Source organism: Pteronotus mesoamericanus, unplaced genomic scaffold (assembly GCF_021234165.1).
Source record: "Pteronotus mesoamericanus isolate MK-2021 breed Mesoamerican mustached bat unplaced genomic scaffold, CSHL_Meso_final scaffold_651, whole genome shotgun sequence".
NCBI classification, from domain to species: Eukaryota; Metazoa; Chordata; class Mammalia; order Chiroptera; family Mormoopidae; genus Pteronotus; species Pteronotus mesoamericanus.
The window spans coordinates 29,656,801-29,677,074 of NW_026555325.1; the positions used below are offsets into that span (position 1 = coordinate 29,656,801).

The 20,274-nt window shown below is 41.0% G+C and overlaps 1 protein-coding gene across 1 annotated transcript in view; it reads right to left on the reverse strand.

Moving 5' to 3' along the window:
* The window catches only part of STK39 (serine/threonine kinase 39), a 273,509-nt gene that overhangs the window by 165,718 nt on the left and 87,517 nt on the right, over nucleotides 1-20,274 (reverse strand). Inside the window, exons 6-10 of the mRNA XM_054562783.1 lie at nucleotides 14,441-14,550; nucleotides 14,089-14,190; nucleotides 11,833-11,966; nucleotides 4,122-4,170; nucleotides 3,954-4,019 (exon numbers count right to left, since the gene is read on the reverse strand). Of these exons, the coding sequence (XP_054418758.1) occupies nucleotides 3,954-4,019; nucleotides 4,122-4,170; nucleotides 11,833-11,966; nucleotides 14,089-14,190; nucleotides 14,441-14,550 (461 nt within the window). The remainder of the gene's footprint in view (nucleotides 1-3,953; nucleotides 4,020-4,121; nucleotides 4,171-11,832; nucleotides 11,967-14,088; nucleotides 14,191-14,440; nucleotides 14,551-20,274) is intronic.

Here is a 20,274-nt window from a genome sequence, read left to right on the forward strand (position 1 = left end):
CACCTGGTCACGTTTCAAACCCTAAAAGATGGCTGGAGACAGGCTCCTAAAAAGTCATGTGAGAAGGAGTAATGGCTATGAAGTCTTTTCTTCTCGTGTACAAGGATAAGTGAAAAGTTGAAAAGAAGTTATACAGCTGCACTTAGCTCTTTTCTCCTGAGTCATTAACAGCATGACCTCATTTAGAATTTACAAAGTGTACTATGGCCCAGGAATATCAAACCTCTCATTATTCTTCACCACATCCCTGGGTCAGACATAAATTCCATTTTACAGACCGAAAAATTAGGGCAAAAGAAAATTAAGATGATTCCTAAACCACACTGCCTATCAGCAAAAGAACCCAGAATGGACCAAATACTCTGCCTTCAGGAAGAAGACAAATATTGCTAATTTCTACAGTTACCACACACACAAAATCATTTATATCACTGAATTACCAGGGAAGCCACTCTGCTCTGTTTCTATTTTTTAATAATTTTTCCCCTGGTTGAAAGGAGTCCATCAGGATGAAGACAAGACCACCTACTCACATGGAACTATGTGGCTTCCAACTAATGCTTCACATTTGAGCCAAACTCATCAGTGTGAGAGGCTTCTGCCTCTCTCCCTGCGAAGGAGCACACCGGTGGGCTCCATGCAACTTCCTGAGAATAACTACAGAAACAGCCCCTCTCTCTTTTAAATATGAGTCATTCATGGTAAATAAAAATACATCTTGAAAAATATTTCTTAATTTTGTTTACCACAGAGAGGAAAAGAAACTGTTTAGGACAACACATTTCAAAGCAACATGGCTGTCTAGGTGTCCAGAGGTAGGTCCACAGGCCCAGCTGTCATGTAAACACTGGTATATCAATGGACTGTCTGTTTCTACCTTAAAAAAACAACAAACTGAGGAGACAAAAACCAAAGGACTAACATCAACAAGTAGTCTCTGAGGAGCAAACCTACACCAGGAAACCAGAGCTCCATCAAGAGGGAGGCACCACTGCAAACAGGAAAGGTCGCAGCTGAGCAGATGTCGATGAAGAGAAGTCCAAAAATGAGCCACACAAACAACACAAAGAAAGACTCCCCTGTACCAACTTCTAAATTAAATTTACTTAGACACGGTAAGCACCTAAGACAAGCAAAGACATCCTACAACAATGGTTATCAGTGCATGCGGTGATGAAAATAATATTGACTTCCGGGTGGCCAGGCTGCAGCAGAAGTGTCAAACAAAGAACGGCGGGGCTGCTTTCAACATCATGAGCCGCCAGAGAGGAGGCCTGTCTGCTGTTAATAAGGATCCCAGGAACAAGGGTACGCCAAGCACGTGGGGGATTCAGGAGAGTGGACAACAGATTCAAACAATCTTTCCTTGGTGCACTCAAGGGCGGGTGGTCACTGAGCAAGCAAACATCCTTGGGCACTTACTATGAACAGGATGTGCACTGTGAACAGTGTTGATCTGGTCAGCATACCTACCACAAACCTGTGAGCAGGGAGTGGAGTGGAGCTCAGAACCCAATGCACTTTAAAATGATCATTATGACAGGAACCCAGCCAACTGAATGAAGCTCAGGATGATATTACAATGAGCCTTTTGTATAAGATGTTTAAGGAAGTAATTTACATTCTCCCTTTACTCCTCCAGGGGACACTGAGATGTGTGGCCATTTTCCACGTGAGGGATGGATGAGGAAACAAGCCCCAAGGTTTAAGTCTAAAATCAAAGAGCAAGGAAATGGCACGTGAAAGGGTTGAAAAATCACATTTCCCCAAACTCTAGCTGCTTCTTGTTTCAGATATGTACCAAACAGGACCTGGAATGCATAGCACACAAGTATGTGATAAATCATTGAAATATCTTTTTTAAAGGAAGGAAATAAAGTCACAGCCTGAATAGAGTCTCCCTTTTCTCAGGCTGATGAAAGAAGTTCCAAAGGAAAGTGTGGATGGTGCAGTGAAAACTCTAAGGGGTTCAAGTAGCTGGAGTTTAGAATATAAGGCTAGACTTTGAAATGGTACCATGAATTCAAGGCTAATGAGCCTGGCTTTTATGTGATAGGACTCCCCCTCCCCCTGCCCCCCCACGACCACCATTTATTTGCTTTAGTTTTTTGCTTAATTTTGGAAACCACTTTTGAGCAGTTAAATGACGTGGTCAGAAAGTCAACCCTGCCCTAGTGTCTAAGAAGAAACAGAAAAGAGGAATAAAGAGAGAACAGTTAGAAATCTACTGCAACTGTCCAGCTAAAAACAGGAGGAAAACATTTGGAGCCATGTTGTGGAAGGAAATGAGGAGAGGGATTAGACGGGGAAGACAAGGAGAGAAAGGAGTCTTACGTACAAAAACAATCCCACTGTTCTGAGGCTGGGCAACTGAGAAAGCTGCACGGAGCAGGGAGGTTAGGTTTGGGAGGGAAGGAAACCCTTTGGGAACACTGCACCTGCGAGGCGGGCCGGCCACGTAGCAAGGAGCTGGAGGTGTGACACTGAAGCCCTACGGGGAGAGCAGGCCTGGGAAACCTTTTCTCGGGGAATATACAGGACGAGATCAAATGAAACTCCCAGCCAAAAATAGAAAGGAAAAAAAAGTTCTTTGGGGACATACACTGTACAAACCAATGGCTTTCTAACAGCTTTTTTCCCAACTCGGGCTGACATTTTAGACATCTGATTAAAATACCTCGTGCTCCACTGTGGTGCCCCAGGGAATCTCTCCAGGCTCCTCCTCCAGTTTTCTCTGCAGCACCCTCAGGCTCTGGTCGGGCACTTCTAGTTTCAGCGGCCTCTAACGGGAGCTTTCACTCTCTCTGCTGCCCTGGAGATGTGCCACTCTGAAGGGCTATCTGCCCAGCGTTCACTTTCCCCTCAGAGATGTCCCACAGGCCAACCTTGCCCAGGTCTCTGCACAGCAACCCGTCTCCTAGCCCAGGCCCACAGCCCAAGAACCAGCCCACCCCACAGAAGTCTGCTGGCCCCGCGAAGGCACCTCAGATACCTGAACAGAATGGGTCATTTCTTGAAGTCTATTTAAAACAATTCTAAAGCATTAGCTACATGCATTCCACACACAGTGTTTTCAGAAAGGCAATGTCTGGAAGTTAACATTCAAAGTTATGTGTGGCAAGGCACGATAAGGCGCGATCACTAATGCACACTTCTCTGACAACTTCACCTACAGAGCGGACAACCCAGAGTCACGTCGGCTTCCCTAATGACTGTAAAAAAGGGGGAAACAGGGCTTCCCCCTCTGAATCTGTGACTGCATAACTATTTTTAATTATAAATATTGAATACAATTTTAAGACCCACCTAAACCAAAACAGAGCTTAAATTTTGTTAGGTTTCATAATGAAATCAGTAATTACAGATAAATAAAACTCTGGTTAAACACATAAATACACTCACAGATACATTCCATTGTAAAATTCTCAAAGCTAGAATGAAGAGTTTCTCAAGTCATCATTAATATAATTTAGTTAACATAAAGTAGGCTCTAAAAGGCACCACAGGGTCTTTTATGAGGAAAAGAATGTATATGCTACAGATATTCCAAATAACCGCTACAAAATTCTGTTTTTCCTTTTGTCATTTAAAATTGCTTTAAAAACACTGTTCCTCTTCTGTAAAATCCAGACAAAAGGTTTTCAAGGGCATTTTACCTCTCCAGTGTTCAAAACTGATGACAGTCCCCTCCCCTCTTGACCTTCTTTAAGCAAAGCAGATGAATGGAAAAATGAAATCATTTGAGCTTCCCATTGTTCCCACACCCAGACCCGGGACAGCAAGCTGAGATAACCAAAAGGCAGAATGCAGTTAAGTGAGTAACCCCTAATCAGATAGCCTCTAAATAATCATATCCTGAGTATGTGGAAATCTCTTTCCTCCTTTTCCTATGGGTTTTGTTTTCCTGGGTGGGGAGCAGCTCCCACTGAGTCAGGAGGGCTAACAGCACTTACCTTTTTGGCTCTTTGGGCTATGTCTGGTGTCCTTGTGAGCAGCTTCTCGATCAGGTACTCTCTGTTCTGCAAAACAAATATTCCCAACACTTTAACATCAAATACTATACATAGAAATTCATAGCGATTTCAAAATAGCAGATTTACTTGGGTTTTTAAGCATGTTACCTTGGCTTTCTGGAAGAATTTGCATTTTAAAAGTTCTGCTGCTGTGGGCCTGAAAGATCAATAATAAATTAGAGTTGAAACAATGACCACTCGATAAATACACTGCCTTGATGAAACAACTTAATCCTAGAGTATTTCTGTAAGACCGGTTTTAGGAAGAGCAAAACCAGACACTAAATTAATCACAAGCTGGCACCAAATAAAATAGTGCTAATTTTCCAGTTCCTTCCTAACTCCGCTACTGAAAAACACACACACTCCTCTAAGCTAAATATTTGGGGCACACTCCATTTTCCATCCTTCATCCTCACACTTCCCTAAGCGAATGCAGGGTTTCTAAAAGCAGGCACACTGACACATCTGTGCGCTAAATCCCTACAGTTATTAAGAAGCCACGCAAGCTGCAGTGTGACTCTGCCGAGAAACTACCGTCCACAGGGCTCGAAGATTCCCCAAGAGAGGCAGGAGCTGCAAGGGGGTCCACACACAGTGCATGCAAGCCCACCCCCCGCCCCCCACCAAGTAACACTGTCTCAAGGGTACTGTTCTTCAGGGGAAGGTAAATGTGATGGTGATTAATAAAATGCAAATTCATTTCCTATTAACTGAACGTCAGGTCTGAAGGCTTGACTAGGATGAATCAAGCATTTGGGGGAAATGCTACCTGGATGACGCCGCGTGCGTCTCACTGCAGCATGTCAGGAGCACAGGATGTTAGGCAATTTCACTGGAAGGGATGATGCTAAGCTTAACTGGTTGGTCCCCAGGCCTGCAATCTTTCCACTACATGAATTTCCTATTCCCCAAAACATTTTACCTGATGATATTAGCATCTTTGCCTTAAATAAATATTTCATAGGAGGTGGCACAATACTGATTTTTCTACTCCTGTGGTTTGTTAGCTGGCTCTATTCCATAAAGAACAACTTCCTTCATCGACAGTTCCTTCTAAAACCAGCAACAACGCAGAAGAATTGTTCGTAAAATCACATAAATCTAGACTTCAGGACAGTCAGCAAGACAGCTGACCTGATCGCCTCAAAAATCAGTGTCAAAGAGGAAAAAGGGAGGTGTAAGGGTAGCGTTCCAGATCTTAAAAGACTAAAGAAACCTAACCCCAATTGCAACATGTGACCCTGGCCTGAATCCTGCATTTGAAAGGGAAGGAGAAGCTACACAAGACATTTGGAAATAATTAGAGGTAAGTGAATATGCCAGGTATTAGACAATTTTAGGAAATGACTGTTCATTTTCTTAGATGTGGAAAAGTACTGTGGTTACGTAGGAACATGTCTCTATTTGTATGGAATGCAAGCTGAAGGATTAAGTCTGTTACTTATTTTCAAACTGTTCAGCAAGTAAAATGTAGATAAATAGATATAGCAGATATGAAAAATGTTAAAAATTGTTGAATCTAGATGGTGGTATAGAGGTAAACATTGTACTGTGTTTTTGCCTTTTCTGTATGTTTTACATTTTTCATAACAAAAAAAATGGGCGGAGGGAGAGAACCATTTTGAGTATCATTAGGTATTCTCTCAGGCAACGATTAGCAAAGGTACAAATAGCATTATGTTAATAGGGGGCAGGCTGAAAAGGATTCTCATATTTGAAGAGGGTAGAAACCACTTCTTTGGAACCAGGAAGCTCTATTAAAATGTTTCCAGGGACCAAGACCAAGCATATAAAAGAATTAGGAAATGTCACTAAGTGCAATGATGCACAAATTGCCTAAGCCTACAAAGGGCCCTAAACTGTATTTCTGTGCAAAGAAACGGAAATTTAAATTGTTACTGCTCTTTCCCTTGTGATCAAGTGGAACACTGGCTACAGGTACCTGAAAAGACCCCCAATGGCCACATCTACTGCAATAAACAAGTGCAACTTGCTCACTGCTTTGAGTAAATAACGGTCTAAACAACAGGTGGGCCACGGTTTGCATTTTCTATGCCAAATCCCTTGGTAAACTCATTCAAATTCATGAATATGTACCTTGTTAAACAGCCACTAGAACTAAAATGATGCTACTCTTCTACGTGATTTAACTTCGGTTGTTATTTTAACATGTATTCTTACTGATCACCAGCAACGTTTCTGGCTTCCCGCTACGCCAAATTCATCTTTCATTCTCTCGGTAAATGCATACTTACTGAGCATCTCCTATCTGTCAGGCATTACACTACATGACAGACACACTACAGGAGAAGCGAATATGACAGATATAAATCTGACCTTCAGCAGCTGACTTCCGGCAGATAAGAGCGTGTGAGGTTGGGCTGAAAGAGGCGCGTCAGAACCGTGTTTGGGAGGAAGGGGAGGGCTACTGAGGACGGCGCAGGAGAACCACGCGTCACACAAGGGACTGAGCAAGATCTGGTGCCATGTGTGGGACTTCAAAACATGAAACAAATTTTCAAAAAACCAGGAGGCACACAAAATAACTTAGATTGAATGTTTTAAAAGTGAAAAGAAACCTAGGGCAATTAAGATGATTAAAGAACTCAGGGCCACTGTTTTGGTTGAACCTCTCCTTGCCTCTGGCCAAAACCATTATAGCAGCCTCCCAGGTAGATTCTCTGCCACTTCTCTCTTCCTCATTCCAGCCCACCATCCAAGCATATAAAAGAATCAGGAAACGTCACTGAGTGCAGTGATGTACAAACTGTATACGTCTCCAGCGGCCCTAAACTCGGCCTCTAAAGAGACCCAACTTCTTATTTGTCTTAATAGATTTCAGTGGTCTGAGAGGCTCTGACATCTCTATCCTCATTTCGCATCACATCCTATGTGAACTCTATCTTCCAGTTGCAATGATGTTCTCACCCACCTATCTCTTTCATGACAAAGCACACCCTGCTTTTCTTGCTTTAACATTTTTTGTAAATACCTGGCACACCCTTGCTCAGAGGTCAAGAGCCAATTTAAATGTCAGCATCTTCAGAGATACTCCTCCAAGTTTCTACAAGTCAAATTCACTGCTCCCTACTTGGTGCTCACATACCAATCCAGCCACTCTCCCATTCTGTAACTTTCTGTTCCTATCTCCCCACATTTCCCCCCTCCCCCACTAAGTTATAACCCCTTCCATGACAGGCACCACACAGTATTCATTTTTATCTACCTAATGCCTAGCACAGAGCAGAAAATGGCTACAGCTCAATGTCATACCACAACAAAAACAGAGTAAAGGAAATGCTACTAGCCATTCAGACACAGAACCATAACTCCTTGGGCTAGACTTAGTCAGCACTCAAAGTCTAAACATCTGTTCGGTATAGAAGGAAATAATAGAATGATGTAATGAAAATAAGACTCATGCTAGAGACACCCCCCATCCCCCCAAAACGGGAAAGTCTGTACACAGTGAATGTACTGAGGTGAAGAGCCAAAATGCTTCCATCTCTCCTCTGCACCCCCACCCCCTCCTTCTGCACACGAAGGGTCAAGTGTAGGACCAACGTAGAGAGAAGGCTGGGAAATGCCAGACATACCTTGAGACTCAGGGCTGGGAAAATACTTTCCCTTCCCCAGCAAGGTCATTTCCATGGCAACCAAACTGTAAAGGGAAAAAGCAGGCTACAAGAGAAAATTCCCTTCTTTGCACTCCACTTGTAGCTTTCATCAATAAATACAATGACACGAGAATTGAGAAAGGGTTTAAAGAAGGCACACTCTTTTTTTTTTATATACGCTTAGTATTTATGTTAACCAATAGGGGATTTCTATTTGAACGGAGTACTAAACAGCAGGTCCTTTGGTGCTCAAATTAGCTCAGGTGTCTCTAGCTTTGGAGTCAAACCCATGTGTCAAACTGACCCAATGAGAAAGTATGGAAAAACAGAACTGGAAGGAATGAGGAAGTGCGACAGAGAAGAAAGCGATATAAGGTATGAGAAAAGTTGAGGTGTGTGCTACCCACCTGACTTCAGCTTTTTGTGTGTGTTGTTTGTTTTAGTTTTATGCCATAGCAACCGCCAGTGTAGAGTTAACGTGGAACCATTAATGCTGCCCGCCTCTTAGCTAAGTACTACAGGAGAAGGAATTCTGCAAGCAGTTGCGTCTTACACGGCTGCTATCAGTGATCAAGCAACGCAATGTAGTATATATACAAACACCGTTTTATGAGAAATGTTATACCAGCAAACAAAATAACAGTCTTAGTTTTGAATGATGATTCCATTTTAAAACCTTAAAAACAATGCGGGAGTCTGCAAGTACCAACATTCTCAAAAGAAAATCTGTTAAAGAATTCAGTTAATACATATGGATGAACCAAAGTCCACTGAGACTTGAAATAATTTTCAAAGGATTCAGGATGAATATGACACAGCATAAGTAGTTCTAACAATTTGCATTATAATTCCTAATAGCTCGCTGACCTCAGGCTGAGCTGCATTTCTCCCCTTCCCCCCAAATGAAATACTCAGGTTTTATTAGTTTCTAATGGATATATTTATGCAACATCCACACCCTTGTTGCTCAGAGGAAATTCTCATTCCTTTTATACTGCGATCCATAGGAACCATGAAATCTACAAGATTAGGGCTCATTTTTTAAAGAAACAGCAAAACCTTTTGCTATGCAAATAGAATTCTTTGTCTATGCCTATGCAGAGCGCACAGACTTAAATGAGACAAACGGTTCAGACATGCCAACTCTCTTCTTTTAGGAAAGTTCCATGAGTCTCAAGGGTGAGGGAAGGCATGACCCCTTCCCCACTAGCCCAAGGGCTCCTGCTCTGGAGTGACTCTGTCCTGGTCCCTGTTGCCCTGTGATATGTTTCCATTCTCTGCTAAAAAGGTACTGAGCAAGGCCTGGGTTTTGGCACCATCCAACTGCTTTCAGATTATAAGTATATAATCTATATGCAGACAACAAATAAATACAAATTATCAAAAATCTTGCATTCACTCCTCAACCTGCTAGAATGGGGTTGTTTCTAAAACCCCTCTGAGTGAGTCCAAAATCATCCCCAAGTTGCAAACACTCAAGTGTCTCCAGTTATTCAAGAAATACCACTGACTATGTGAGACAGACAGAAAGATATAAAAATGAGTGGCACAGGCTCTCTTTCTAAAAAATTTACAAACTCAGGAGGAAATTGATATGTAAGTCAATATATGAACATGGTGTGATAAGTTTTACAAGGGACATGTATTCAACATAAGGTAGGAAAACTAAACTTTGCAAAAACTACATTCGATGAGGAAGAAAAAGGCAAATGATGAATGGCAATCCCAATCTCTTGAATATTTAGGAACCTCAGACACTGTGCTATCTGCTCTAACCATATTATCTTACTCCATCCTCACAGCAATCTTATGAAGTAGGTGTTATTAGGCCCATTTTACAGACAAGGAAACTAAGTCATGCAGATGACGATAAGGCAGAGCTAAGAATCTCACCCATGGGGTATCTCACTCTAACAAGATGGAGCCTTTGAACTCGGTGTAGAAAGACAGGTGGGAAGGGGAGGGGAAAAGGAAGAACCCTTGGACAACATAAGCAAAGGCAGAGAAGGCAGGAAATATTTGTGGTTTCTTCAGAATTGTGCAGTAATTTAATGTTGACTTTCTAATTCAGGAATGAATACATATTTTTAAATTGCATCATATATAATAAGTAATTAAACAGTATTCCCTTTTTTCCATTCTCACAGTTCATGAAGCTCTCCTCCCCGCTAAACTTCCCACATCCATGTCTCTTTAGTAAAATAAAGAATCATGTGGGAAGTTTGTGCACTCTGCTACAGAGGACAATTGTACAACAGTGAGAATAGATTATGATACAGAAACAATATCTAAAAGAAGCCCTTAAACTATTAATACTTCATAGATCAATCATGTTACTAAAAGAGTAATTCTGAGGGAAAGACTATGTGAAAATTTGGGTATATGGCTCTTTTCTAAAAAACTTTTTGGGGAAGTTGTAGTAGATACCTGGTATTTGAATTCATAAAATAAATAGAACCTGGAAAGACTTTCAAGATTATTAAGGATGGGTTATTAAATATAATGTATAATGATCTAATCTAATTTATTTTGACCAAATTACAGATCTTTTCAAGAAAGATACTGTTACACCAGTAAGCACACTAACAATTCTACACTACAGAGTCATTTATTGAGGAGCTGGAATTGTGTGACATTACACATCACCACCACTAGGTGGGATCTCAACCAGCTCAAGCACCACAAATACCATCAGTAAAAACACATCTGGGAAGACAAGTACTTCTCTCGTCGGGCTATGGAGAATTAAACTGCTTCCTTGATGATGCCAAATATTTATGTTTGGAGATGACACCAAATACCAGGGGAAGGTAAGCAAGGGCTGAAGAACAAAATTAAAATCTAGAAGGATTTTCACCAAATTGGAGAGTGAAGAAGTAATCTTAATGAAAGAGCAGTATAGCTTCAGAGGAAAAACAAGCCTTACAAATCAAATAAAAAAGGGCAACTAAGATATTTAAGTAGAAACATTTCAAAAAGGTGACAAAATAATCATCCTTTTAAAATAAAGAATTTCAAGATGCTTAATAGCAGTGTTTAGACCTGACTCCAAGAGAAAGATAACTGATAAAGAAAAGGCTGAAGTTAGTAAAGTGTAAAAGAATGAAGAACTACAAAGCATGGATGAAATAATGTCAATGGTGTTTAATGAAGAGAAGGATGGCCTCCTCAAACAGTAGATTACTGTGTAATGCTAAAGGGCTTAAGTTTCCTAAGGAATTGAAGATAAAAATAAAGGAATTCTTTTTTAAAAAGCAGGGTCCCTACCTAAAAAAGAAAGTTTCAGAAAAGAAGCCAGTTTTCACATTTTAAAATATAAGTAGCAAATTGGACCCCTAGGGTGGAGGAGGGTAGCAAGTAACTTCGGAGCCCTCCCCAGGCCTGTAACCTCCCCAGGCCTGTAACCTCCATTCGCCGTCCGTTAGGAGGGTGCCGTCACACACAGCCAAGCCCTCCAAAGGGACTCTACCCAGACCCGGCCTGGGTAGAATGTGTGGTTCATATCATTCACATTCTCCTTTAAGTGACAGAGGACACCTGCTCTATTATTACCACTCAGCATATTGCAAAGTCTCAGAAATTAAAAGGAAGAAACAAACTCAGACACACTACAGTATGGGGGGGACCACTGGAGAATAAAGAAGAAATTCTAAAGTTAATTTAAAACAATTTACTTCTGTTTATGTGATTAATCTTTCTAGTGCAAAAATATTAATCTTCTTTACTGATAATCTTTGAAACAGTACAAACAACTTGTTCTGCAGCTAAAAGGAAGCTCATGTAAAATTCAATAGCCCTGCCTGGTTTAGACTGGAGCTAGCAGGATATTCAAATCCTGAGAGGTCAGCTCAACCTACACAGTGCAGAATATTAGCTCAGCTTCCGAATGCACCGCTGCCAATTTCTTTTGATTTGTTTTTTCATTTCCTTTGATGACAGAGCCCACACCTAACAAGCACAGTGAATCTTACTGCCACTAAAATTTCCCGCTGCCTCTCCCCTATCCCCATCTACTTCTTTCCCTTTGGACCCATGCTGTCTCCCACTAACAGGCTGGAAATCTGGGGATCAGAGTGGGATTTCCCTTGAACTGGAAGGACCTTGCAGGTGTCCTCACCCAGCCTTCCCCAGACCCCCACAAACAAAGCTTTGCTGTGACTCAAACCAGGTCAATAACTGATCCAGCAAGTCTGACCTACCTTTTGGAAGGGTCTTTCTGAAGACACAGTGAAAGTAATTTTCTAAAGGACTTGCCATACTTTTTCATCATTTCCTTATCCTCTACTCCAGTTTCTAAAGTGGGTGGATCATTTTGCAAAGTCAACATTAACACCTGCAGCAGAAACAAACATAAAGACAAAACCTCAGTATAGCAATTGCTACAATTGAGGTTTTAATTTTTCGCAAAACATCAAACCCCAACCTTGATTAGGCACAAACGTGCTTTCCCATGATTATAACTTTACAGAAAATGTGTCTTGAAAGTATTCATTTCTCTTTGCAAATCATCTGTTCATGTGCCCTTTAACCTTTTTGTTATTCCACTGACAGAACTTACAAAATCTGCTCTATGTGTTAAGAATGATCTCCCAAAGCCACGGGGACAGAACTTCCTGGGAACTGGCTCTCACTCAGCCTCGAGAAGCACGTAGCTCCAGCCTGGGCTTAGAGAAGACAGGGCTCTGGCTGGAAAAGGGGGTGGTGGAGGGGGGGAGGGGAGGAGAGGGGGCGGGGGGTGGGGCCAGGGCAGCAGTGAATGTTCATGAGTACAGGTCATTCATAAGCAAGGAACTGCCTGTACTCAAGGCTTCTGTAACATTACCAACCCTAAAAATAAATTCACAACATCCCAGAAGGTAGCACATGATTTCCTTTTTTTTTTTTAAGTGAAAAAAAACATACAGAAAGTCACTTATAGGCTTGGCAGCACTGAGAGTTAAAGACACAGAGAGATACCCAGAATGCAGCTGAGTTGCTAAAAACCATAACGAGAGCAAAAGGCGAAGCTGCTCTTGGAGGGAACGAAGTAAAATACAGCTTCAAATCAAAAAGGTAAAAATTCTACCCTTTCACACATCAGAATTAGTTGCTTAAGAAAAAGAATTTGTAGTAAACTACTGACCTATGCAATGAATAAAGCTCATTAATGCATAAATCAGTCTTAATTTATGCAAATGCTATACATGCCAAGCCACTTTTCAAATACTTTGCAGATGTGTGAATAGATGAAGGATTAGAGTGACAGTTTATTGTTTGTGGAGTATAATAGCAAACAGAAGAAAGCGGGAGAACTGTAAAGTCTGAAGAAAAGTCCCCAGGACTTAGGCCGGGATTAGCAATGTGACTCTGGGTTCAGGAGGGAAACACTACACAGGGAAAGAAAGAAAACAAGAAATAAGAAAAAAATAATACAGAAAAAACAAATGGAAGGAAAAAATCCTCAGAGTTGCTTCAGTGCTTTTCCTTTGAAAGGTAACTTCAATTGTTTACACAACTTACTAACAAAATCAGGTATGCACACCAAAGTCTTAAATTATATTAAAAAAATATATATTTATACGTGTGTGTGTGTGTGTGTGTGTGTGTGTGTGTGTGTGTGTGTTTGGAGAGAGAGAGAGAGAGGATATAATGAATTATACTAAAACCTTAACAGGGATTATCTGTAGTTGATGAGATTATAAATGATTGTTTTCTTCATTATTCTTATTTGTACTTCTAGATTTTCAACACTAAGTACGTATTAACTTTTTAATCAGTAAAATTATTTAACTTTTTTATTCTCATGGGCTTTTTTAATCCTCCTAAATTCTTCCAATATTTTCCTAGGAAAAAGTTGAAAAAAACATGGACCATATTCTCTGTAAAATACCTTCATAATTTCTATTCAACTACTTCATCCTCAAAACAAAATCCAGATGGGTAAATTCACCCTGATACCATCCTCTCAAAAACTAAGAGAAATAATAATATAGGCCAGTTACAAGAACAACAAAAATCTGAAAATAGTATCCAAATGTATGTTGTTTTCCAAAAATACTAGGCTTGCTTATTTCAAATGAGTCACCAATATGACACTATGAAAACAGAAGTAAAATTTAGAGATTTTTTTTTAAAAGGCCTGAAAATTTGGGAAATTCATCTGAAAAGACGATATCCCTATAATCTCTTTTTCGATTTTATAATCCCTATAATCTGTTTTTTCGAACAGATTGACCAATCTGTTCACATTCTTTCCTCAGCTGTGTGCTAAGAATGTAAAGCAAGCTTCAAAGCCGGGCATTTTACTACTTTTGTCCTACTGTGTCCACTGAGAACATCAGACATTTAACTTGGCTGCATTCCTCTATTAATTCTCCTCAAGTCTCAGAGAAAAATGACCATGTTTAAGAGGACTACAGAATAGATTCCATGAAGCCATATTTCAAACCCGACATATGATTTCCAAAGGTAATTACTTTCATGGGAGGATACTTGTGATACGGCGCTGCTCCTGTCGCTAATTCAATGGCAGTGATTCCGAAACTCCACATGTCAGCCTTGAAGTCATAGCCCCTCACCTAAGAAAGAAACCAGGAAAAAACAAAATTATATAACAGGCACATCACACATCATGAAGTCCACATTGTGTCGGAAGTCCACAGCTGTGAATGCAGACCTTTGATACTAGTTTGTTACAGCCCAGCAAGTGGGAATTAAAATTCAATTACACAATACGTTCTAGTAAAACGGTTGATCTGAATGAAATGTCAGTATATTACTAATAATGTACTACTGCACTATGTCAATCAAATCATCACTTTTTTTTACCTGTTCCATGACTTCAGGGGCCATCCAACACGGGGTACCAACAAAGGTTTTTCTTACTTTATTCCGGGTAACATCACCCCCTGTTGCTAAGAATGCACTTACCCCAAAATCTGAAAGGAAAAAAAAAATCACCCTTATTTTATGGAAGCCGTCATTGCTTACAAATTCTGACTTTATGAACATCTCCTTTCCTGGTGAGGTTTCCAGTGGCGCTGAATTGTCGCAGACACCACGGAGCTCTCCCAGTTACACACCAGGGAAGTCCTGGCGTCCGCCATCCGCTGCACTTTAGAGAACACCATGCCAGAGGTGGGTCAGCAAGCCCACTGGTCCAAAAGCTCAGCCTACCAAATTATAGTGCCCACCGAAAAGGTATCAAAAGTCCTAACTAACCACAAATGCTTACCTCAACAAAAATATAAACACATTCCCAAAGCCCTAAATGTAAAGGATCTTGGCATTTAGCTGATATTCATTTTGGAAAATAATTTATAAGAACAACAGCAGAGGCAATAAAACCAGTGTGTGATGCAGTTTCTTTTTGTTTTTCTTTTATTATGATTATTTTCTAGTCTCTTTAATTCCATACCATCAATGTTTAGGATATAAATTTTTTTTTTAAACAAAAGGATGAATATCATCCATTTTCCACATCCCCGTGCCCTTGCTTCAACAAAACACTTTAGCCTAAAATGGTAATAGCACATCCACAAACCCATGTGCTTAAAGCCAACATGCCCAGGTTTGTCTCCATGTTTCAATTCAAACAAAGGAAAAAGCTCAAACGGTGAGGTTGTTTTTTTTTCCAGTGTCTGCTTTCTGGACAATTTTCCTAGGTATAGATGGAACGAAGTAATACTGTTCTTCATATCCACTATACACTATAAGTTCTTTCTGTGAGAGAGTAGGTTACTTAGGCCCATTATATATACATACATGCATATATGCAAAAAAGTGGTGTTTGTATATGACAGTAGATAAGGAAATGCCCAATGATTTCTTAACTTCTTACTAAAGGTTAAAATTAGTTAGTAAACATCAATTACTTAGGGCTAGTATAGACCTACCAGTAGGACCCAACTCAAGAACAGCTTGATAGTAAGCTGGTAAATAGTAAGAAAAAGGGCAGTCAACACCTCAAAACCCTGCAGTATGAGCCCCTTCAAACGGCTCTCATATACCTCTCCTTTGCTGGTCGCCTTTGTTGACTGCCAGGATGTCAGCAAGTACCAGAAAACATCAAGTACAAACCAAGGTCAAAATATATTACCATTAGCTTTCGGTCTATAGCACTGAGTTACGCAATAACACTGTTCCCTGGGTTGAAAATGCTGAGTATTTCATTTTATTTACATTTAAATTTACTCAGATCCCAATGGATGTCAACTACAAGCAAATGGAATAAAACTGACAAATGGAATCTTTGTTCCAACAGCTATTCTCATGTTAATATTGAGAAGTATATTTTGAAAATGCTAAAAAATTTAATTTGCACATATGGACCAAACTCTAAAAGTCTTAGAATTTTCAAATTATGGTCAGAAAAATGAAGCTTGTTGTGGGGAGTGGGGGGAGGTGGAATCTCTGGAACCTGTGAACCAGTCACCTGCAGGGAGAAGAAAAAATTCATTCTCTTATGGAAGAGCAAGGTGAATTGCATCATTTGTTAGGCTGGAGGAAAGAATATGACAAGGCTTTCAAAAATATTATTTTCAACCTTATTTATATTTCTGAAAAGAAGTTCAACAATGAATCAGACATTCCATTTTATTAAAATAATTTTGTAACATAATATTCTGTAAATACATATCATCTGTAAATAACTAAGAACATGGGTAAAAGTTGCTTTAAGGAAAAAAAAAAAAGATTATTTTAAATGCAGTTGAAGCAAACTCAAAGTCTCTCCCCTAAAAGATATAATATAGATTTAAAAGACTACATTTAATATTAGATTTTCTTAAATTCCTTAAAAATGCCATCTGATTACATTAGACCGTTTTCTTAAAGCTGCAAAAACAGCTAAGATGTATAGTAGCAATTCATTATACTACATACCCCTTCAATATATCTTTCATGATTCACATATGTATTCATAGCTTCCACTTAGAACACTCACTTTAAAGTCATAAACAGATGGTTAAACGTCTTTAAAGCCCAAAACAAAAAATTCCATAAGCAGAAAACACCACCCTTAACATCTACTCACACTGACGACTACAGAATAAATACAATTTGTTCCTGTGTATGGCTAATGTGTATGCAGAAAGACTTACGTGTACTGAGAAACAGGACATTTTGACCAAAGTACATAGTGTGCTTGTGTAAACAGGAAAATTGCTATATTCTGTGTAGACAGGTTCCATATGATATGGAGAAGGAGGTGGCCGAGCAGGAACAGTGAAAAGCACCCTTGTTTCCTAAGGGATCCATCCATACAGCCAAAGGGAGTAGAGCCAACGACACCTGAGTCAGAAGCCACCAACACTTCTCTGGACACATGGAATCCAAGGCTGCACATAGTTGGCCAGCCCTGCTTCCTGTCTCCAGGAATAACTGGGTCTCACCCCAGAAAGAACGCTGTCATCCTGTAACTTTTTCAAAAGTTCTCACTTCTTTGGAATCCACCCACTTCTCTCCTAGCCCCCTGCCGCTGCCTCAGGTCAAGCCAAGATTCCTGTGGCAGCCCCCTAAGTCACCACCCTGCTGTTGCTTCCCCGGAGCCATGCTCCAGCAACCAGACCAGACCAGACCCTTCCTCCCAGCTCCCCCAGGAGAAAGTCAAAATCCCTCGGCACAACACGCAAATCTGACTCGTTTTCCTTGCCTGCCTTGCTGTCGCTACGCCTAGAGGCAGACCTTGAGTTCCAGGCCTGCTAAACTGCTTACTTTTTACTCCTTGCCCTCACAGCGCTGCCTCTGCACTCGAGACTCTGGCCTTGTCCGGTCCGGGCCACGCTGCCCCCACCACTAAGCGGAGGGCTGTCAGCAGAGGCCATTCTGCTGCCGGAAGCATCTTTGGCATCTTGACTCTTCGTGCCTCGGGGATTTTTCGCAGTCCCCTTTGTGTCAGGGTGTGGAGAGTTTGATGGGCATCCATCACCTTTGCCTAATTTGTGGTGTGCTACTAAAGTAACTTTGGGAGTTGTCTTATTTTGATATGCGAATGCTAAGCCTTAAGGAAGATCTGCAGGGTTTTGCAATGTAGCTAGCTATCTGATTTGCAGAATGGCAGGTCCCCCAGGAAACTGCGCAGCCCTAGCTGGCAAGGGCGGGTAGCTCAGTGGTTAGAGCGAAGGCTAGGCTATCCGCCAACTGCGTGACTCCTGCAAGGCACCTACCCTCGCTCGGTCTCTGTTCTTTTATCAGACTTCTTGGTCACACCTATTTTTATATAATTTTCATATTTATAACACTGTCCTACTTCTTTACACCATGTATAAATATGCTTTACAATAACTGTTAAATAAATCAATAAGGTACTGTTCTCTGCCTTTTAAAAAAATGAGGTAACCAGGCTGAGCATTAACATTTTAACTGATCAATACAAAATATGAGAAAGATATGTTTCCTGACCTTAAGGAAACATATTACCACTTATGAGAAAGAAGATGTGAAACAATAAACAACAGAACAATGTGTTAAACCCAATGCTACACTATGCTGTGCACAAGGAGCCAGGGCTATAATAGCCATGCGAGACTCTGCATCCCAGTGGGCCTTGGACATGGCCTTGAGGATGAGGTTAAGATTTGGACAGGTGAGCCTGAAAGGAAATGACATTCCTAAGAATCAGCATGAGCAAAGCACAAGTGTTGAGCCAACAAGAAAAACTGCCCGACAGCTGCAAGGGTCAAAAACTCAAGTACTTCCAGGGGCCAGACAGGAATATAAAGGGCCCTGAAAACCAACTGCACAATCTCAACGATTAAGGGCGCTTGGCACTTGTTCTCAGCACAAGGAGATATTAGGAAGTGCTGGGCCCTTCCCAGGAGACCATTCTCAGTGTAAGACAGACTTGGGCCCTTCAGCAGGAAAAGAGAGCTGCCGCAGAGGAATGTGGACTGGGTGTTGCAGATGTTCCAATTTTCCCAGAGAAGGCCAAACATCAAGATTTTTATGTAAAACCTCTTTTTTTGTTGTTGTTGGAATAAGTTCTTTTTTTTTTTTTAGTGGAAAAGCAAAATAAAGCAATTCTGCCTGCTTGATTTAGCCTGTAAAACTAGTCTGCCGGCTGTGTTGTTATGGTGTCTAAAATTTACCTAAAATACATCAACACACACCACATGACGTTGCCATGATAGTACGGCCCAGGTGGTCCCCTGGCATTCTGACCCACAATGCCCAGTGCGGAACGAATTTTGGCAGCAATGGATTCAGGACGCCAGAGGCAGCTGCAGGATATATTTCTGTTTTCTGTATCTAAGATAAGTATGAGCTAGGTAAATGCCCCAAACAAGGATATGATCAGGGAAGAGAGTCATGCTGACAGGCATGACGCATGTTAGAAATGGGATTTCATTGGTGAAAGTCAAGGTAGTTAGCACACAGAGAGTAGCTAAAACTATTTAGATATACTGCCCACTTTTGCATGAATAGAAAGAAATCAGCTAGGCCTAAGTATACGCTAAATCCCTAACCAGTTCTCTATCTAGTGAGCTTCTTGATGCCAGCCAAGTCCAAGTGCACAAGAAAACTGCACCTGAAATTTTGCGTGTGTGCTTCCAGTGAATTTTTCACCTAGAAGAACAGTGAACAGGGATTTCCTGGCGCTTACAGAACAAACTGTGAGGACTCTTTAGGGGCTTGCTTGCTGATGAATGGCAAAATTTGGCCTGAAACTTAATTTCCTTAAAACTTGGGAGTGATGATGTAGCTGAGAGGTCAACCCCTACCTGCCTCAAAGTACCCACGAAAGGAAGTGGAGTTGTGCGTGAAGCAAATCCCTAAGGTCAACTCAACACTTGGCTAGAGAGTAATGGAATCAACATTTGATAGTTCAGAGTTTCCTGAAATGTATTCCAAAATGGGTTACAGTACTGACCCCTTCAGACCTCCGAGTGGCTGGCTAGGGCTGCGGGGGCGGGAGCCACCAGAGCTGCAGGGGCCCCTCACAACTCCTTGCTGGAAGCTGCCTCTTCTCTCCAGAGGCCACGGTTGAGAAAAGCAAAGAAGCACTGAGACTGCTGAGGAGCCCAGCCACGGAGTCTGAGTAGCAGGTAAGGGAAGCTGTCCCTGATCCTATTAGCACCTGGACTTCGGCTGCCCTCTCTCTAGTGAAGAAGGGGGCAGGGAGCAATCCTGCAGGAGTGTTCAGGAAATGAGGAAGACTAGAGGCAAAGAAGAGTATCACAGCTACAGCCTAGGAGTAAAAGCAACAAGGCCTGTATTTCAATAGAGATTCTGGAAATGCAAAAGGATAGACAAATCCTTAAGAAAATAGGATGACTTAGTGGCTACTGGAATTGACAGAAAGGAAGGAATAACAAAAGATTAAATGACTAGCCAAAGACTACACAGCAAGTTATTGAGGGGCTGAATGAAATCGACTGTTACTTCACAGAGGAGTCAGCCACTCAGCCTCAGTCTCCTTTTCGGAAAAGGTTGGTGTATTCTTCTGTAATGAAAAGGAAATGTAAAATGAAATAATGGGGTTAATACTCCACAACTCCTAGGCTCTTCTCTGAGTAAAGATCAAGTTGTGATTACCCAACAAAGGAAAACTTGTTTGAGCTTCTCTCGTTAATCCTAAATGTCATATTTATACGGTCAAAAAACAATCCCTTCGTAATCTGGTTTGATTCCCAGTTTTGTTTTGTTTCTTCTCGTGAGAGGCT